The sequence below is a fragment of the Etheostoma spectabile genome, chromosome 22, assembly GCF_008692095.1.
Source record: "Etheostoma spectabile isolate EspeVRDwgs_2016 chromosome 22, UIUC_Espe_1.0, whole genome shotgun sequence".
Lineage (NCBI taxonomy): Eukaryota > Metazoa > Chordata > Actinopteri > Perciformes > Percidae > Etheostoma > Etheostoma spectabile.
Window position 1 is genome coordinate 2209452 of NC_045754.1, and position 20052 is coordinate 2229503.

The 20052-nt window shown below is 40.4% G+C and overlaps 1 protein-coding gene across 1 annotated transcript in view; it reads right to left on the reverse strand.

The window, feature by feature from the left end:
- The window catches only part of sspo (SCO-spondin), a 101452-nt gene that overhangs the window by 65220 nt on the left and 16180 nt on the right, over positions 1-20052 (reverse strand). Inside the window, exons 18-42 of the mRNA XM_032503798.1 lie at positions 19728-19980; positions 16565-16757; positions 12134-12228; positions 11793-12049; positions 11576-11710; positions 10268-10470; positions 10014-10141; positions 7732-7841; positions 7424-7573; positions 6091-6184; positions 5783-5992; positions 4970-5175; positions 4542-4656; positions 4203-4324; positions 3915-4088; positions 3596-3829; positions 3343-3465; positions 2962-3059; positions 2261-2492; positions 1974-2126; positions 1390-1527; positions 1072-1254; positions 766-916; positions 465-624; positions 95-143 (exon numbers count right to left, since the gene is read on the reverse strand). Of these exons, the coding sequence (XP_032359689.1) occupies positions 95-143; positions 465-624; positions 766-916; positions 1072-1254; positions 1390-1527; positions 1974-2126; positions 2261-2492; positions 2962-3059; positions 3343-3465; positions 3596-3829; positions 3915-4088; positions 4203-4324; positions 4542-4656; positions 4970-5175; positions 5783-5992; positions 6091-6184; positions 7424-7573; positions 7732-7841; positions 10014-10141; positions 10268-10470; positions 11576-11710; positions 11793-12049; positions 12134-12228; positions 16565-16757; positions 19728-19980 (3966 nt within the window). The remainder of the gene's footprint in view (positions 1-94; positions 144-464; positions 625-765; positions 917-1071; positions 1255-1389; positions 1528-1973; positions 2127-2260; positions 2493-2961; positions 3060-3342; positions 3466-3595; positions 3830-3914; positions 4089-4202; positions 4325-4541; positions 4657-4969; positions 5176-5782; positions 5993-6090; positions 6185-7423; positions 7574-7731; positions 7842-10013; positions 10142-10267; positions 10471-11575; positions 11711-11792; positions 12050-12133; positions 12229-16564; positions 16758-19727; positions 19981-20052) is intronic.

Here is a 20052-nt window from a genome sequence, read left to right on the forward strand (position 1 = left end):
TTGTTTATAATTGGCGAATGGAAATGCTTTCATTCATCATTAAACAGGAAGATATTTATTTAGTGTAGATAACAGAACAACTGTATGATTTTACCTTGGCAGTAACAACACCTGTCTCCCTCTCCAGGCACCAGACTTTGGCCCTGCACAAACAAAAGAACTATTACCATTTGACTCAATTGTACGTGTTGTAGAGTTGCTATGGGACACAATTATGCAGAGAAAAAGCAAAGGATGCAGAGGAAGCAGAGCTGTGGACAATGGCGGGGTGAATTTGGATTGGGCTGTTGACATGAGATTAAAACACAGATGCCTTTAAGCACATATGCTCACATACTCAAATAAATATGCAAATGTACCAGTGTACTGCATCACATTTCTGTAAAATATGGGCACATACTCAAGCATGTACAGTAAGTGCAGTCACTTGAATAACATACACACACACAAACTTATAATCTTACCTGTGGACATCCACTGACAGCGTATGGACAGTAGGGGGAACACTTTACTGTAAGGTTGGACAGACAGTGACATAACTGGCAGTGGTCTGACCTCCATCTGTCTCCCACAGCATGGGATTGACCCTGGTACTCACACTCATCACAGGGGTCTGTCTGGCACCTGCACACGCACACAGAGAAAATGTATACATTAGTAATGTAATGCATGTGTGTTTGCTCATAAGTGCACAATGGTGGCACTTATGGTGCACTAAGACAAAAGTAGTAGTAGTGGAAAACACATGAGTAGAGGGCTACATACCGGCGGGCCTTCCTGTAAATTCCTCTACACATTCTCCCGTCGCCATGCTTGATGGGGTTGTTTGGGCTGCGGAACGACCACTGGACACTCTGAACACCACAGGGCCCCAAACACTCTCCCCACTCAGACCATGTTGACCAGCCACAGTCCACTGCAGTATTACAAAACTCATTGTGTAGGATTGCTCAGACTTTAAGGTAAGAACGATACCCAGTTTGTGGGCAAAGTCAACTGTGGATTTGATGTTGATCAAATATATCTACAACATAGTCTACAACAGATTCTGTGTATTTGTGTAATACTCACCTGAACAGTCTGGGTTAGGCTGGCATCTCTGAGGCCTTCCCCTCTCACAAACACAAATCTCACAGTCCACCTTCATCTGCTGGCCCGGCCAGTATTGCACGCCTGCCACCTCACACACACACTCCTCTGGTAACACACATTGTTGCATATGGCTCATCACCAGGCCCTCCAAACACCAACAACCTGGAGTTAGGGTCAAGTTAATTGTGAAAAAAAGTCATGTGAAAGAAACATAAAAGTGAACTTAACCATTTTAAAATGGCTAGAGGCAACAATTTATATTAGAGTACAAGATATTCCAGATTTCTTCTGACTGACCTGAGGAGCAGGGTGCTATTGAATCACAGGTCGTCCCACTGCTGATGTGGGCACAGGACACTGGGCATGGAGCACAGTTGTGTCTCACCAGCCCAGTGGGACAGCTGGTGTTGGCACATCCATCGTCAGGACAACGCTCTGGAGTGGGACGGGGAAGAAAAGGAAAATTTTTTTTTTTTTTATCGTTTATTCCTTCTTAGCATTTACACTTTCTTTGCTACTCTGCAATTTTTGTGAAATGAATCTGTTTTTTGTTTGATTTCTGCATTTTGAAACAGCACTATTTTATGAAAACATATTGCCAACATTTTAATTAATTAATTAATTATAATTATTTCTATTAAGAGTTCCTTTTAAAAAATAATTTCTTTATTCTTAAAAATTATACGCAGATTGATTTGGTTGAAATCCATCTGATTTGGTTTTAGTTCTTACTAAAGCACCAATATTTTCTCTTACTTCTAGTGTCCTGTCCTCAGTTGTTGTGTTAGACTGAGACATTTCTAGCCATTCTGATCAGTGTTTTTTAGCCAACAACACCTTGAGTATTTCAGTTCAATATTAGATTACAGACAAGCTCTTACTTATTTCCATGGGTAGGTTGGATGGTCCAAGGAGCTGGGAACAGTCTTGGCCCCTGTAGCGAGGAGGGTTGCAGCCTCTGTGTCTGACCTGCACTCCACCACATCCGCTGGAGCAGTTTGACCAGCTCGACCACGGCAACCACTGACCATCCACTGGAGAGGGGAAGAAAGAGCATTGCAATTTAGAAACAAATACTGTACACATTATAAACTATGCATCAAGACTTTGAGAATGTTTATTTTTGAAAAACTAAATTTATTCTTTTAGCTCATGTCCATCTCCTTACCAGGGCATGTAATGTTGAAGCACTGTTGCCTCTCAAAGTCCTGTCCTCGACAGTGGCCCAGTGGCTCTCCTGGAGGGCAGGTTCTCTGCCGGCTCATGGAGCCTGTACCACAGGAGGTGCTGCAGGGGCTCCATGGACCCCAGGAGCTCCAGCTTCTACACTCCTGCTCATCAGTGGGGACTCCAAGTGGTGCTAGTGAGGAGTCTGGGCAGTCTACCACACCATTACACACCTAAGTAATAGTGAACAGGTTTAGTGAACAGGAACGTATGTGAGGGGGAAGCCCCATTTTTGCTGCTTTCATTCATTTTTAATGTAATATCATTTTTAATGCAAACATTTCTTTAACTTAATGAAATAGTGTAATGTTTTATATAGTGCATACAGATGATGACTAATCAAAATGGCTGCTAATTAAAGGTCCCATATTGTAAAAAACTAAACAAAAAACAAATGAGATTTCCATGTCTTTATTTGCACATAGTTCATATTCAGAAACTGTGCCTTTAAATGAACACAAATACACAAAAGTGCTAGTAGAAAATGATATAATTAAGCAATGCAATAACTGGAACTTCCTCTAACATTATGGTAAAAAAGAGCATGTTGTCATTTTTCTTACCTATTTGATCACCCACTTCTAAATAAATATGTAAAGCTTGCCTTGATGGTGAAGGATATCATGTCAGTCTTAGACGTACCATATTAAAGGGGACACAGGATCCATCCAGGCAGGTAAATTCTGGGCAGAGGACAGTGGTGTTCCTACTGCCAGGTGGCACTGGTGAGATGGTTTTATCTGGACAGAGCAAGATTTCAAAAATAATTATTCAAGAGCTGTCACCATCACATTTTGTGAAAATGGTAAACTGGGATGTTCCCTGCCTTCATGTTTCCTTCCTTTATTTCTTCTATTCTCTATGCCTTCCTTTCTTCATTGCTTTCCTTTTTTCATTCCCTATCTTCCACTCTGAACACAACAATGAACATTTTATAAGGTTTTCTATAGTCCTTGTGCCATCTCTTCAATCTATCTTTGCTTCTATTCTCACCTCTCTCTTTTCCTTCTCATGAGAACTCACCACACAATAACTCATCCTCGCCACGTGGACAGTCTGGAACACCGTTGCACACTTGCGACATGTTCACGCAGGTGCGGTTGTCACATAGGAAGCTGCCTGGACAGGGAGGTATTCGAGTAGAGCCTAGTAGTCGGCGAGAATTATTGTCAGTGTCCATTAACACCTTTTAGACAAAGACTGTGTTTGTTGCCTGATGACATGAATTGTTTTGGGGGCATTTTGCACCTTTTCATTTGTATGAAAAGTAACTTACCACAGGAATCAATACTCTCATCTGAGGCATCCCTGCAGTGTGGAGTCCCGTCACAGAGCTGATGGTAGTCCACACACTGGTCCCCACTAAGACAAGGCACCTGGCCAGGGCCACAGGGGGCGTTACACTCATGCTCATCACTACCATCCATACAGTCTGTTTCTCCATCACAACGCCAGGCCCTAGGCACACACTGCCAACCAGTGGAACAGCTGAACTCATAAGACCTACAAGCTGGAGAAACAGGGGTGTATAAGATAAACACTGAGTAGTGAAAAAATATCCTATATTAAAATTTCTGAATCATGACTATCATTACCTGGAGTGGGCATAGTTGGAGTGACAGGTGAGGGTGATGGTGTTATGTTAACAGTGTAGCAGTTGGTTCTGTTCTCATCCTCTCCACCTGGACAGTCTGTTGTTCCATCACACAACTTTGTGTTGGCAACACATGTACCATCACTACAGACAAACTGGTCAGGAGCACAGGTCACTGCCAATTACAAAAAGGATGACATTTGATCACGGAAATAAACCATACAGGCTTTGGGCAAGAACCTATTTTGCTTATAGCCAACACAATTAAATGTTGTATGAATATGTGTACCTTTACTTGGACAGACAGCTTCGTCTGTTCCAGAGGGGCAGTCTCTGTGTCCATTACACACTCTGTCTGCAGGGACACACTGGTCCCCAGGGCACTGAAACTCCCCTGGTGCACACACACACCTATAACCAGCCAAACATTTAGATTATGATTATGATTACAATTAGTCATTTATTTGATTTAACGTTCTTAAAATATTGTTGAGGGTCTCTGCTATTGGTGACCTTCAGGACAAACTCTTCAAAGCATATCTATAAATGCGAGTCCATTTAACCACTGACACTCCTGAATACCAACGTTCAGCAGACCTAAAAAAATAAATAAATAAAAAAAACACACCCCCTCTCATCACTGAGATCCCCACAGTCATCATGTCCATCACAGCGGTGGAGGTAGAGAATGCAACGTCCTCCGGCACACAGGAATTCCCCCTCATCACACACCACTCCGCAGTCTGGACCAACAAAAGCACAGTTCGTCACATATTAACATACAATACAGAAAAGTAATCATGCAAGTACACCCACATGTAAAAACAGAGAAAACAAGACACAATTTAAAAAAAAAATTAAAATAATGCTGTGCTTAATTACATTTGCTGAAGAAGTACCTTTCATGATCAAGTTTCTGAATAAAAGTACCTTGCTTATTGGAGTTTTTGATAAAGCACCATTCTTTAATAAAGTCACGTAGATAGTTTTTTTTGTTTGTTTGATGGTTTGTCAATAAAGCTGACTTTGTATAGTGTATATTGCTGATTAAAGTACCTTGCTCATCAGACCCATCAGCAAAACCACAGTCCAGCCGTCCATCACACACACGGCCGGCTGGCAGGCACTTTCCATTGGCACACTGAAACTCCCCCGGTGGGCACAGGGGGGTGGGGGTGGCAGGTCCGCAGAACTCTTCATCTGATTGGTCACCACAGTCTGGGTGGCCATCACAACGTAGAGCCATGTTCAAACATGGTCCACTGAAGAGATGCAGGTCAATTCACTTTATTCACTACAGGAATCATATTCTAGCAGCTAAGGGCAAAAAACATTTGGCAATCTGTTTGAAGTTAACATGCTGTTGTTCAGCATGTAATTACCAAGTTAACATTCTGGGTTGTAGCTTACATGTAATGTTAAGGGTTAAATATTAGTGTGATAACATGCTAGCATGCCAACCCTTAGTACTTTCTAAACTTTGTTCAACATGCCTGAGTAGAGCCTTTAAAGCCACAGTTAGTATAATAAATATATATATATATATATATATATATATATATAGATATATATATATATATATATATATATATATTATATATTATATAATAGATATAGATATATATATATTTAGAAACATATTTAGTATAGCTGTTAAATGAAGAACTTTGCTCCGGACGTTCAGCTGATGGGTAGGCCTTGGTGTATTTTGTAAATAATGCCTCTATTCTCCAATAAAAGATTGGAATTATGACTTCATGATTGAGTCATCGTAGTATCTGATCTTGATCCCTTTGTTAGTAGTCTTCCTTAATACATCCACACAAAGAAATTGTGCATGGTGAAAAACTAAAGTGAGTATAGATTCACCTTGGTGTGCTGGTACAGCGGAATTGGTCTGGAGAGCAAGTAGCTGGGCAGATCTCATCTGAACCATCGCCACAGTCATTCTGGTTGTCACACACCCACTGGGAGGGGATGCAGCGCCCCCCTGCACAGGTAAACTCTGATTCCAGACAGGGTGGGGGGGCAGGAGGGCAAGCCACACCTTTACACTGCCACACACCATCCTCACAGGAACTGGACACACAAAGGCAAAGAAAGCCCTCCAACTTCGATTTTAATTGTTATAGGAAAGGGAGTGGAATATACTTTCATAAACATTTAATTTGACTGACCAGTTTTGGCAGTGTTGAGTGATGGTAGTTCCAGGTGGAAACATTGAGCCCTCCCACTCACATGGACACATATTGGGAACTACACAGCTGTCGCCTGTAAAACAGAAAACATTGACAATTGACAACTTCTAGAACTTTCCCAGTTGTAAGGCAAGAAATTTAGTCCTGAGGGTGACTCAAGACAAAAGAATATGGGCTCATCAAAATCAAGAGACTTTCTTTTATGCCCTCTTGTTTGCAAATTTGACATTTTTCTATGAGGTGTTCATGGTGTGTCCAAAGCAAAAGGGTTCATCTGCTAGGAAGCACAGAAGCGGTAATGTTCTGGCCTATTGGTGGTGCCAGAGAAAATATCAAGAAGTCACCAAAATTCATCATCTGGAAAATATTTATATACACATTGACAATTTCTTGGAAATTCTACTTTTAGTTTTGCAGATACCTCGTCATGGTCTAAGGCTGCGTTCAGATTGCATGCATTGGCCGTCAGACAGTCCGGCAAAAACACAGGTCTATCCATTCATTTTGAATGGGTGTAATGCGTTTAGGTAGCAGCGGGGGTTGCCTCGGGAGAGAAAAGGAAGTGACTCAGAGCTTGCCGTAAAGCAGCATCTCTAGCCGTACAATGTGTATGACGTCATTGACATTTTAAAAGGCTTTTAGAACAATAAAGCAACTTTAAAAAAAAAAATCTAATTCCCAGCAGTGTATATTTTCTTAGCCTCCCCTTTCAAATACAACATTCAAATTAGAAGACAAAAAAATTATATCCTGAGAAAAGTGGATTTTGAGGGAACTCTGGTGGAACTGCAACCAGTTCTGAGCCAGAAGTATCGAGAGAGTGGAAGTTCTCCCTTTATTAGAAATTCTTTGACTACGTACAGTAAACAGGAAACATCACTGCCTTTATCACTGCAGAGAAAGAAAGGTTTAAAACATTATGAGGGTAAAAAACAAAAACACAAGCGCTGAACTGCCTGGGAGTTTGTGTAATAGCTGAATGTTTCCTGCAAGAATAAAGCACTCGCTATGTCTCACTCATCTATTTTCTTTCTCTCTTCTCTGTCTCTCTCTCCTTTGAAACAAAGCTGCCTTCAAGTACAGCCATAAATGTTTATATCGATAAACAATCTGACGGAAAACCATAACTGTGAAATATATTATATAAGTATATTTGTGCTTTGTTTGGGTTTTAAAGATAACAGGACGTCCCGTTTCAATGACACTCTGACTCCGTAAATTACACAAATATGCTGGTAGGTACATACAAATTCTACTCCAAAGTGTATATCACCCTCTGTGGTTCTGGATTAGTTTGGTAAGTCTGGCTTACCGTGTCGGACCATGCTAGCAGGGCAGAAGCAGCCCTCCACACAGGACAGAGCGCCACACTGGGTGTGTGGACTCTGCTGAACACTGGGGCATGACGGAGAGCAAGCTGGACCACAGGGATCATACACCATCCCATTGTCACATTGCAGAGCTGCAGTGAATAAAGGAAACAGAGACTATAAAATAAAAAAAGACAGCAAGACCGGGTTAGAAAACAAAGGTTACAGAAAAACAGGAGTAAAGGTGCACGTGCCGAAGATTGACTGTGTGAGTGTGGGCGTGTGTGGGCATTGCGAGTCTTTGACATACGACAGAGCTCTTGGGACCTCCAGCGGATGTAAACCCCTCTGCGGTTACACTCTTCAGCATAGGCAGCAATGGCTGTACAGAGACACTCACAGTCCCCACCTGAGTCACAGCTAAAAACACACACAAATGAATGATGTTTGACGGTAGAATATGAACATTACATACTTTCTATTCAAGATGACCCTGTTCAGTTTTTTACCATTAGTGGCAATGTTTTGATGCTCTGCTATATAACTGTTTGTGTACAAGCATGCTTATGAAGAAGCACATGAATGCTCATGCACGACCATGGAGAAATGCACATTTCTGCTGACTGAAGAGCAGCTATGCATATTCCCAGTTGGTGGCAGTAATGGACCACACATGGTACCAATATATCAATAAACAGAAGAAGTGGCATCCCATTTTGAAACTTAAAGTATGTTTCAAAATATCAGAAAAAAGGCTTTGCAAAGGTTTTCTGAGGTAGGAAATTCATTCAACGTATTTGCTCTTTTCTTATTATTTCGTTGTATGTGGGACATTTATGGGTGTGTAACCCCCAGCAAATAACAGCTTGCAGGGTCTGATACAAGTTACCCAGAGGAGACCTCTGCTTTGTGCTGTCAGTCAGTGTGTCTGTTTATCCGACACACTGACGAAAGAAAGCCATTTCTTTCCACTGAAGCATTTTGCATAAAGCACAGATACTGTACATAGTAGATTACATCAGGGCTGCCAACTTTTCCCCAAACCTTGGAGTGAGATTTGGGGGGGCCAACCCATATTTTGCCGCGTACAAAGCAATTTCTTTGGGTCTTTATCCTTTAGGGTTTAAATTGGGATTTGTTATATGTGGGGGGATGGGGCTCTCCCTAGGGGGGTCTGTGGGTATGCCCCCCCAGGAAAAAAAATTGAAAAATAAACCATTAAATGGCACTTTCTGGAGAGTTTTTTTGCACAAAAAAAATGGAGAAATCAAGTCTTACATGATATGTGCAAAACTGCACTGTTGGGTTAAGAACCTTTGCATTGTTGTAGTATCAACAGGTTTTAGGGCATTCAGCATTTACATTATTAACTTCTTATGATATAAGAACTGACCCACACAATGTGCCAAACATATTGAACCACATGAAGAGACAGTAGCATATGTCAGCAACAGCTGAGAAGATTTGGGTCTGTGGTGAACAGGTCCAGGGGTCCCTGGTGTAGGGACCAGGGACCCAAAGTTAAATTAATGATGAGGGATCAACTAAGACCACTGAAATTCTAAAGAATGAGAACCATTGAGTTACATAAGTTCTATTCCTTTAACCTTTGTGCCAATGTTCAGTAATGTTTGGCTGTCATCTTCTGGCCCCACTTACTGTTTTTACTTTTTTGTGAAAATAAAGACTATTTGTTCATTTTAAAAAACATAAAATTAATCATTTACAGTTACATTTAGAGATTCAGAGGTTAGAGATGCACAATAGTGGCCCAACGTTGCAGTATCGTATTATATATATATATATATATATATATATATATATATATATATATATATATATATATAGTATAGCTCAGATGTGTTTCACCAGATTTCTGCTCATATTTACAACTTTGTGCACATTCAAAATATAACTCCCACCATCTCTGTTGTCCGAAATTTGGAGAGTTGTATTAATATAGTCTGCTGTGCATGTCATTGCATGATGGATCTCATTCAGACCGTCTGACAGACACAGAGGCCCATTTGGGTCTCTGGTCTCTGACAGAGTTTAGAGGTGTCCGTACGCGGCTCTTTATCGGAGGACTACGCATTCATGCAACGCGTCACTGCCCCCAGCAGAGCGAGTCCACTACAATGAACTGAAGTTGCTTCGCTTACCAGCCGCGCTGCTCACCTCTATCTTTACAGAGAGAGTGGACACGAAGCGCCGGACGGGTCTGTAATACTAAGAGCACATACCTGAAGCCGGGGAAATGCACCTGGGATGGCTCGTGAAAAAAATGTTCTCATTTTGCGACAATTTGAAAATTCCACAGACAGGGAGCGCTCTTGAACCCCCTCACAGTCTCTGAAAGCACAACTAGTCAATCACAAGTGGCTCAACAGGTAAAAACATAGATAAACTCATCTTTCATAAATTTGACCGACCGGGCTGACACTTCAGCGTGAGAAATCGGGGGTGTGGCGTGTGCGCGTGTGAAACCAGTCAAATGCGTGTGTCTCACGCCCAATGCGTGAGAGTTGGCAGCTCTGATATTTTCAAAAGATAATTACAAGAAGCTTGGTGTAAAGTAGTGCTGTCACTCACCCACAAGCATCAAAGACACACCAGTCATAATACTGCTGGAAGGGCACTTCCGAGTGGCACTGAGAAAAGAGCTCCTGAGTCAATATGGCACACCTTTTCCTGGCCCAGGTTACCCTGTGGGGGTTCAGCTGAACAAAACAAGGAGAGAGTAAGTTAGTTTGCTATGGCATGTGTGTGTGTATGAGAAAGAGAGAGCAAAAGATAGTTAATCATCAAAACTGAGTTTTGCACCAATGTGTCTGTATTGAACTCACAGCACAAGGGTCTCTGAGGTCCTGGTCTGCCACGTCAGGGCAGGAGGGGCTGACCTTCCAGGAGTTACCAAACAGCTCTGCTGTAGACTCCACAATGCCCTGCCGTGTAGTAAAGTCATTTTCTGTGTCCCCATCAAAGTTACCGCACAGGCCCCCGACCCGACCCCGCAGGTGGGCTTCCAGACGCACATATACACGCATACCTGGAGACAACATTACCACTGATTTGTTAAAAAAGTCAAGTTAAATAATCTTGTACAGACTCTGAACTATTTGCCTCTCCAATACATCTCTCCAATAAAAATTGCTTATCTAAAGTATATGCATATAACAAAGTCATATAGGGATTAATGAATAAGTAAACAAATAAAATTATTACCTCACAGTTGTATGCCTGCACCGCCAACCAATCAAGTTGCTGTTTACATCAATGTGATATGAATACAATATGAAGTGAAGATTTTTTTAATAGTGAAGCAATTTGATTAAAAAATATTAGTGTATTTTTTTTAAAGATTTTCCAGTTTACGGTGAGAAAAATGTCTTAAATTTTTTGCAGATGAATACAGAGGACTGATAGTGAGCTTCGTCACATTGTGCAACGACAATCCCCTGAAGCTCAATATCAGCAAACCCAATGAGCTGCTGGTAAACTACCAGAAGAACAGGATAAAACACGTTGTAGGCATGACAGTAGACAATGCTCCAAATTCCAAAATGTGGATTCTTCAACCACATCTTCAACCTGGAAGCACAGAATATCTATACAATTACCACAATGTTTCAATGTGGGCACTCAAGATTAGTGTCACTAATTCAGTTTTCAACCGTTCAACAGTTTTTCAAAAAGGTGTTTTTGCAGAACATTGTGATATCACAGTGAAGTTTACCTTTGACCTTTTGGATATAATCTGTCATCACTTCATCCGTTTAGGCATTTATGTGAAATGTCATTACTTGCATATGAATTCTTGAGTTATGGTTATCAAAGTGTTTAGTAATGTTACAGTGACCTTGAACTTTGATTTTTGACCACCAAAATCTAATTAGTTCATCCTTGTCATGGATAGTCCTCATGTTTGTGCCAAATCTGAAAAGAATTCTCTCAAGGCCTTGAGATATCGCATTCGCAAAAATGGGACGGGCGTTCGGACGGACGAGCAGAGCGAAGGCATAATGCTTCCGGCCATGGCGCAGAGGCATAAAAACCACATCCACAAACAAATGACTAGAAAGAGACGTGACACTGAGCATGAAAGGGTTAAGTGAAAGATTATTTAAGGTTGCAGAAGTTGATGTGTATCTTACCTCCATCCCATAGCAGAGTAACCCCTAGTTGGGAGGAAAGGGAGACAAACAGGCCGATTCTTTCCAAAGTCAGACCACTGCCATTGTAAGACTTTGGCAGACTAACTGGCATCCCATTTACTGTCACAGCTTTACCTAAATGAGAGAGACAAGACAGCTTACGTCCTATTAGTCATCAATCATCCTCTGTATTCCCCTATAACACCATCCCTCCTACCTCTCAGCAGATGTATGACGGTATTTCCCAGGCTGAGGGTGACTGACTTTGTACAGGTGACGCCAGTGCTCCCGCATGGTACATTCTCTGCAATTACACTGAACAAACCACTGCTCTCCCTTGCCAGCACGTATTGGCAGTCTCCCAGGAAAGAGTAACAGCGGCCGTCGAATGTCACGTAGTGCGGATCGCCAGTTGCCACGCACACACCGGCACAGGCAGACTTGCTGCAGTGCCAGCGGCGCTCCTTACAAACACTGCAAGAATAAATTCAGTATCGTTAAGATACTGTAATTAATTTTTAAAGGGGTTCGGTGCAATGATATAACTGCATACATTACCATGTGTTACAGTCTTTGGTGATGGTGTCATTGCTGTAATAAAGTTGACCATTATGGTGACATGGGCACTCATCTGGCAAAACACATTGATCCCCCTGAGGTAAACCGGAGAAGACATAATGTGCATTAGTCAAGACACAGCCATAAGGGGTTTATCATCTGTGTTCACTAATTAAATCAGACACAAATCAACCTTATATAATGTCTTATCCATGGTGTTCAACAACAATGGTGCGATAAAGGAGCTGATATTCAGGCATAAGCTTGAGGGTTTGCATAAGACCAAATTAATTCCCCTAGACATATGTCTGTTTGGCTGTAATAATCCTCCAGTACCTTTAAGATCATGATGTAATGACACATTTCATTATTAACAAAGCCAAATGGACCAGAAAAATTTACAGGTCCAAGAATGCTCTTCTATTTAACATAAAAAAACTCTTGTGCATTCAGTACAATGACAGTTCTGGACCATGTTAAACTTTCTTCAGCACAATCTAGTGGGGAAAAAATTGCCTGCCTAGCTTCATCAAGAAAACAAAACATCCAAATATACCCATCAGTTATTACCTCATATTATGACCGCTGCACAATTTCACGCTGAAATGCAGGATGGTTCATATGCTAATTGTGTTATAATTGTTCATGTATTGTTCAAGCCTTGTTTGCACTGTCCTTATCTGTCTAGCCCCGCTGATGTCTTGTATAAACGTCTTTGTCCTTATGTAACTGTCTGTATTGTTGTTTTAGTTGTCTACATTTTATCTTTCCATATTTATGTCTTGTAGTAATGTCTGTCCTGACGTGCTGTACCATGTTTTATGTTTTTTGCAGAACAGTAACCTGCTGAAAACCAGTTTTTAAACTGAGTCAGGCCCGTTTTTACATCGTAATGTTACTTTTTCTAACTTTCCTGTACAATAAATACGAATGAATGAATTACTCAAAATATGACCTTTCAAACACTTACGTTACAGCGCAAACCTGCCCTTTTATTATTATAACAGTGGATTAATTGTCAATGATGGAAGGTGTCACTTCGACATACCAAAACCCTGCAGAGAAATTATCACCACCATCATCACGCTAGTTAGCTAGTTTACGTTAGCATCTATATCGCCTTAAATCACCTATTTTAGCTTTGGCTAACATTATTATTTTGTTTACACCCACAAATTTTGTGTTTTGGTTCAGTCCCACTGCTCTATCAACCTCGTTTCATTTCCAGCCGAAGGTATAGCTAGTTGTTTGCAGGGAAAACGCTCAAATAAATCAACTGTCAACTTACCGGTGTAACGTTGACGCCCAAACACCAAACATATAAAGTTAGCAACTAGCTTGCTTTGGTAAAGTTAGAGGGTGAATATACCGGAGCATTTCGTAGCTTGCGTTGAAGAGCTAGCTAGCTATAGCTAGCTAGAGATATTTTCCCCTTGAGTTGTGGAAACCAGACTGAGCTATAAAGAGAGTAAATTTATATTGTAATATTGTTAGCCGTATTTCAGAAAGCAGGTTTAACAAACTCTTAGTTCAAACCTGAACTCTAAGGTTGACTAACTCTTATCTGTTAAACTCAGTTTCCAGTTTCAGAACAAGTCAATCAATTCTGAGTTGAATTAACCCTGCGTAAAGGGCACGAGCAGATAAAAAGCCGTCATCAATGGAATGCGCATAACGATTCAGCACGGCAACAGGACCAAAAAAAAGCTCAAACCTCTCACTTTTCCCCAGTTTAGTTAGAAATATTAATGAATGATTATACGAATACGAACATACATTTAGGAAAAGGAACAATGCAGTTGCAACAACAAAGCTAAATAAAGTGTTTTTAAATGAATTAAAGTTCTAGCTGGAGTATTGCACTTATTCCTCTTATTCTTTGTGTGTGTCTTTATATTCATTTAGGTCACACCAACAGTTACAAAAACACACTTGACAGTAACTAAAGATAAAATGGTAAAAAAAAAAAACTACATCAAACAGGTATAAATATATTGTTCAATTGTTGTGTTGTTGTGCAAATGTTTAGCACTATAGGCTTTAGTAGTAGAATTTTTTTAAGCAATCAAAGTAACTTTTTCAGCCAACCTAAAACCTTTGAAAGTAACGTTAAATGCACTGATGTGTTTAGGGGCTATGGCTCAGTGGTAGAGCAGTTAGCCTACCAATCGGAAGGTTGGTGGTTCAATCCCTGGCCCTGCAGTCCCATATTGAAGTGTCCTTAGGCAAGACACTGAACCCCAAGTTGGTTCAAGTTGAGTGTTTATCTAATGAGCAGATGGCACGAATGTGTGTGAATGGTCCTTTCCTGTATGATGTAAAAGCGCTTTGAGTAGTCGTTAAGACTACAAAAGCGCTTAATAAATACAGCACATTTACATTTGTGCTTAATGGACAAATTCAGCCTCCATTATAGCCAGTAGACCAAAAAACAGGAAACAGAAACCATACGACTCACAGAGGCTGAAGAGATGGTCCTCTGTCATGACAGTGGCAACCTATAGAGGAGGGCTTCTCTGGTGGAAACTTGTCCACCAATCACTATGTCTGGTTTTATACTTTTTACAACTGGTTTTATATAGTGGTGAAATATTTGTTGGCCTAATTGGTGGCTGTTTCTTTTTTTCAGATTCTTATCCTTTAGATATATTACAGTCCATTTTAAGGTGACTCAATTGAGTTATTTATTTTGGAAATTGTGATGTGGCCTGCATTGTTGTAAAAACGGAATTTTAATTATTTGGGGCACTTATTATTCATTTTTTACTGTTACAGATAGATCTAGTTGAATCTGTCTGGTGAAGCCTGCTAACAGACCATGTAACTGGACTCTTAATACTCCACAGATGGTTCATAGTAGATTAGAGAGGAGAAAACAAGATGTTTTACATTTTCCTTACGGGAGGATGATTAAGACACATTGTCAGCTGGCCACCCAATTCCACAGCCCAACTTGGCTCTCTAAGATGTTTCGCATTGGCCCAAGACTTAGAATTAAATTAAATAGGCCTGGCACTCTGAATCTCTTTGTAATGTTGTGTCCATAGTTCCCAGTGAAACAGGTGTACTGGGAGAAAAAGACTTAAAAAGGTGATCTGCTGCAGATTAAAAATACTTTGAAATACAACTGCTAGAACAGCAATTAAAGATGGGTGAAGTGGATGATTTTACTTCAACAACATGACAAATATTTGGTACTGCATTTGTACTCTATTCATAAAAAAAGATTTCCTTAAAATAGAAAAGTCATATTCTTTCCACACATAAGGAGGTAGCTATAACACATTGGGTTATAAGGGTGAAAGAAACTCTGGGTTAGTTGGAAAAAATATCTTCAAGTGAGCAGGTTTTGTTCAGAGTATGTTGCCATAGTAACTGACTCAGAGTTAAGCTAAACTGGCTTTGTGAAACCGAAAACCCAGAGTTTGCATCAACTAACTCTGAGTTTTAAAACTTTTTGAAATGGGGCCCCAATGTAATGCACATTTGTGAGCAACTGTTTGTTTACTACTTGAATGGCTCCTCGAGGTGGTGTTTAACAGAGGAATCAGGGAAACATGAACAGAAGTTAACTGGCCAAAGATGAAGAGGTTTTCAACGGGATGGCGGACATCAGTTTGATGAAAAAAACAGACGTTTAAATCCAAAGTCTGGATCCATAGTTGCTCTTTCGTCCTGTGATCCTAATTTACAAACTGAAAAACTTGTGCTGCAGAACTGTGCTGTTTTTGTAAAGGTGCACTGTGAGTTCCTGCATGGTCAGTTCTGTTGACGTTCCAAGTGAATTTCAAACAAAACAGAGCAAGCTCGCCCCTCCCCCCATGTTTCCGTAACTGTCGTGCCAAACAGATTAACTGTCCCTAACCCCCACCCTTCCCCCAACCATCTTGTCTGTCTAGTGATAGTATTTCAATTTTGTGTTTTCAGCTTCTCTGCTGCCAAACATGGCCACATGAAAGAATAAATGCAGGTCTGATCAAATAACTAGGCCATTTTTCATTGAAGATATTTAGGTTCAGCTTCGGAGTGTGAATGTGTATGAATGTTTATCTGATGAGCAGGTGGCACCTTGTACGGCAGCCTCGGCCACAGTGTATGAATGTGTGTGAATGGTAAATGGTTCCTGTAGATGTAAAAGCGCTTTGAGCAGTTGTTAAGACTGGAAAAGCGCTATATAAATACAGCACATTTACATTTACATTTACTTTACCAGATGCTGACTCCTGGTATTGTGCATATGCTGGCTTATGGTTTACTCCAAAACTACAATTGAACAGAGCCTTGTTAAATTTATGAACTACACCTGTCCTTTGCCTACTATGACAAGTCAAAATGTCTTCTGTGAAAAAGGTTTGTAGTCTCAACATTTCACAAAAATATATAATTCATCCAACATACGATTAGAGACCAAAATTTAAGTTTTTCACTCACTAGTAACACAGTTCCTTGGGGACAGACACAGCCAGACAGGGGCTCCCTGCAGCTCGGCAGTGGAACACCAGGAGGGTCCAGGCTGGAGCAGGTGAGGAGGCAGGAGCGTGGAGAGTAGACCAGAGAACCTGGACATTGGTTCACCTTCTCACAGGGCTCCTCAGTGCAGTTAAACCGCCCTCGCTCACACACACTGTGAAGGGAGAGGAAAAAGAGAGCAGAATAAGAGCCGTCATTGACTGAAGGAAATTCATATTAACTCAGATGGGCATTAAAGTCTATTAAAGCTTAATGGCTGTTTAGCAAAAATCATTTATACTGAAACAGTAGTGATAAATAAGAAATAAATCAAAGTTGAGCATGATACTAAATCTGTGCTGCCTCAAGATTTAATTTTGGATCATAAAAGTTTCACTTTACACTTATTAAACTCTAAAAAGTACATGTATGTGTATGTACATTGGCTCTTGCACTATTATATACAGTATATATATATATATATATATATATATATATATATATATATATATATATATATATATATATATACACACATATATATATATATACCTGTGTATATTCTCTGAGTACCAATATTTCACACTATCAGCCTAGTGTACACTTACATAGACTAGTTGACTTTGTTGCTATTCATCACAACAGTGTCATTTCATCAGCACCACTTATTTTATAAAGTCATTTTGTCTCCAAATGCTCTCATATAGTCACTATTTTTGCTATGTTATATTAGTTTATGTGCCACTTTTATTTATTTATGATCCTTTCTATTGTTTTATTTATTTCTGTTGTAATGCTGCAACAACCAAATTTCTCCACTGGTCATCCATAAAGGTTTATCTTTACTCATCTAAAATGACATAAGACTGCAACAAAATGCGCTGTGAGGTGTGATGGAAACCATTTCACTGGAGTCAATAGACAAAGCTAGTCAGTGAAGGTGAGTGTATGTACTGTTTCCTCATAGCAATCAATCAGGTCAAGGGACAGTGCGGGGGCCAATCTCAGCAGTTTCAACACAGTGAAAAGGAGTAATGCGAAGAGAGTAAAAATAAGTAGCTTACTAACATTACTACTTTGACTCAGTCATTAAGAGATGACTCAAACCGACAGAGTGATGATCAATGTGGTTAGTGAAAAGACGCGATGAAATCCAGCTACCCTGTATCAAGGAGCAGGAGTTAGGGGCTCTTGCAACATAGGGACACACTGAGGGATATCATGCTCTCATATATCTATACAGTTTGCAGTTTAAGCCATTCAAACACATTCACACTCAGTGCAAGGCAGACAATTCTTTAAATAGGGGATATGCTTAAAGCTACTAAATGTAGACGTTTTATGCGATTCTAGCCTTTGATTTATTTGAAAAAAACATAAATACAATGAAATGAAATTCAAAAAATCTTAATAAATAAAAACATAATTTACCATTGGGTTAGGGTTATTATAAAACCATAGTACACAAACGGACAGTGATGCCTAACCTTCCACATTGTCCTCAAAGCCAAACAGCAACAGACTTGTTAGTACTAAGCAGACTTCCCGGACCTTCTATAAAACGGTCTATTTCAATGATTTAACACTTTATAGCACTTGATCTGAGTAGATGCAGTTTTCCGTGAGATCAAGTCCCATTCAAACGTACCAGAACCATGCACATTAACTGTGCAAGTATTACATGTTAGCTGAGCTCTACTGACAATAGGGGAAACATGCTTACACCCTCTGATTCTTTATCAGGGTTACCTCACGATAAAAGCAGCACGTTGATAAGACAAAGGGCTGTTTTATGACGTGCTGTAAAAAGATCTTTGCAGTTGGTTTAAGTAAGAGCTTGCACTAAGTTCACCTCTGCCATGATGTTTCCTTTCAAAGTGTAGTATGTCTGCTTCCTTTAGTTGCAAGAGTACTACATCTGTGCATTTCTAAGAGAAATTCTGCCATTAAGAGTCAAAGAAGGTTCCGTGAAATAAGCGGATCTAAGTAGCAACTAGATTGGGGTTTGGTAACAGTTTATTCTGTTGCCGTTAATTTTTTTTTTGGTTCAAAACCAGATTTAACAAATGTTTCAAAACTAAGACATGCAGTGTCAGTCAAAATTATGATAATGAAAATGTGCAGCAAAACACATAACTAAGACGTAGGGATGTGAAAAAAACATGAAATGGCAATATATCATTGTCCTTTGTGCGATATGAGGATTAATAGAAGGGCCAAATATTGATTTTTAAATGAAAAAAATAAGGCACGCTAAATAGATTTCCTGCTCCCAGCGTCACTTCTTCATGGCTCCTCAAGGTGGTGTTTAACAGATGAATGAGGGAAACATGAACCGAAGTTAACTGGCCAAAGATAAAGAGGTTTTCAACGGGATGGCGGACATCAGTTTGAGGAAAATAACAGACGTTTAAAGATAAAGTCTGGATCCACAGTTGCTCTTTTGTCCTGTGATCTTAATTTACAGACGGAAAAACTGCGGAATTGTGCCGTTTTCGTGAAGGTGCACTGTGAGTTCCTGCATGGTCACTTCTGTTGACGTTCCAAGTGAATTTCAAACAAAACCCCCATGTTTCCGTAACTGTCATGCCTAACTGACTAACTGTCCTTAACCCCCACCCTTTCCCCCAACCATCTTTTCGGTGATTGGGTGGAGTGGTTTGTTGAGTTTTGGTGCCCATCCCGTGCCTCTAGTATTTTTGACGTTTACAACCCCTGTGTTGTCTCCAGAGACCGGGCGTTTTCACAGTGTATTCAGGGGGCAGGCAGCTAGCAGATCAAGGAGAGATGCCTACAATTTGAGACAAAAATGAAATTGCGCTAAAACCATGCAGGAACTTACCGTGCACCTTTAAAGACTTGCAGTGGATAAAGAGAGACAAGCTGCACTCAACCTTTCCACAGGCATTTTGCATTGTTAGTAAGACCAATATCAAGATGTATCATTTAAGGATTTGTCTAGCAATATATTGATTATCGCAGAATTGCTGTATTGTGATATTATCGTATATAAGCCATGTATTGTGTATTGTTTCGTAAGGTACCCTATGATTCCCACCCTTAGAAATTTAGTATTTTAGTTAGGAAGAACATGATTTAAACACATATTTGAAACCTCAGCTGCAAGCTGTTCCCTTATACATACCAGGTGTTACAGTTGTTTTGAATAACAGCTCCGGCCTTGTACGTCTTGTCTCCTTGCACACAAGGGCACATAGTGATGGGCACACACTGGCCCTGGTGGTCCTGCACTAGTCCCGGTTGGCACTGGCAACCTGGAACACACATTCTAAGACCTGTTTCTCCACCACCGGCATCGCAGCTTAAGTGGTCTGAACAGGAGATCCCACAGGCACGACCACATTCCTGGTACACCTGACCCCCCGAACACTGGACCGCTGGGAAGACAGAAGAGGAGGAAAAATTTAGAAAAAAGGTAAAACAGCTTGGTACAGTTTTATTGGTTTAGC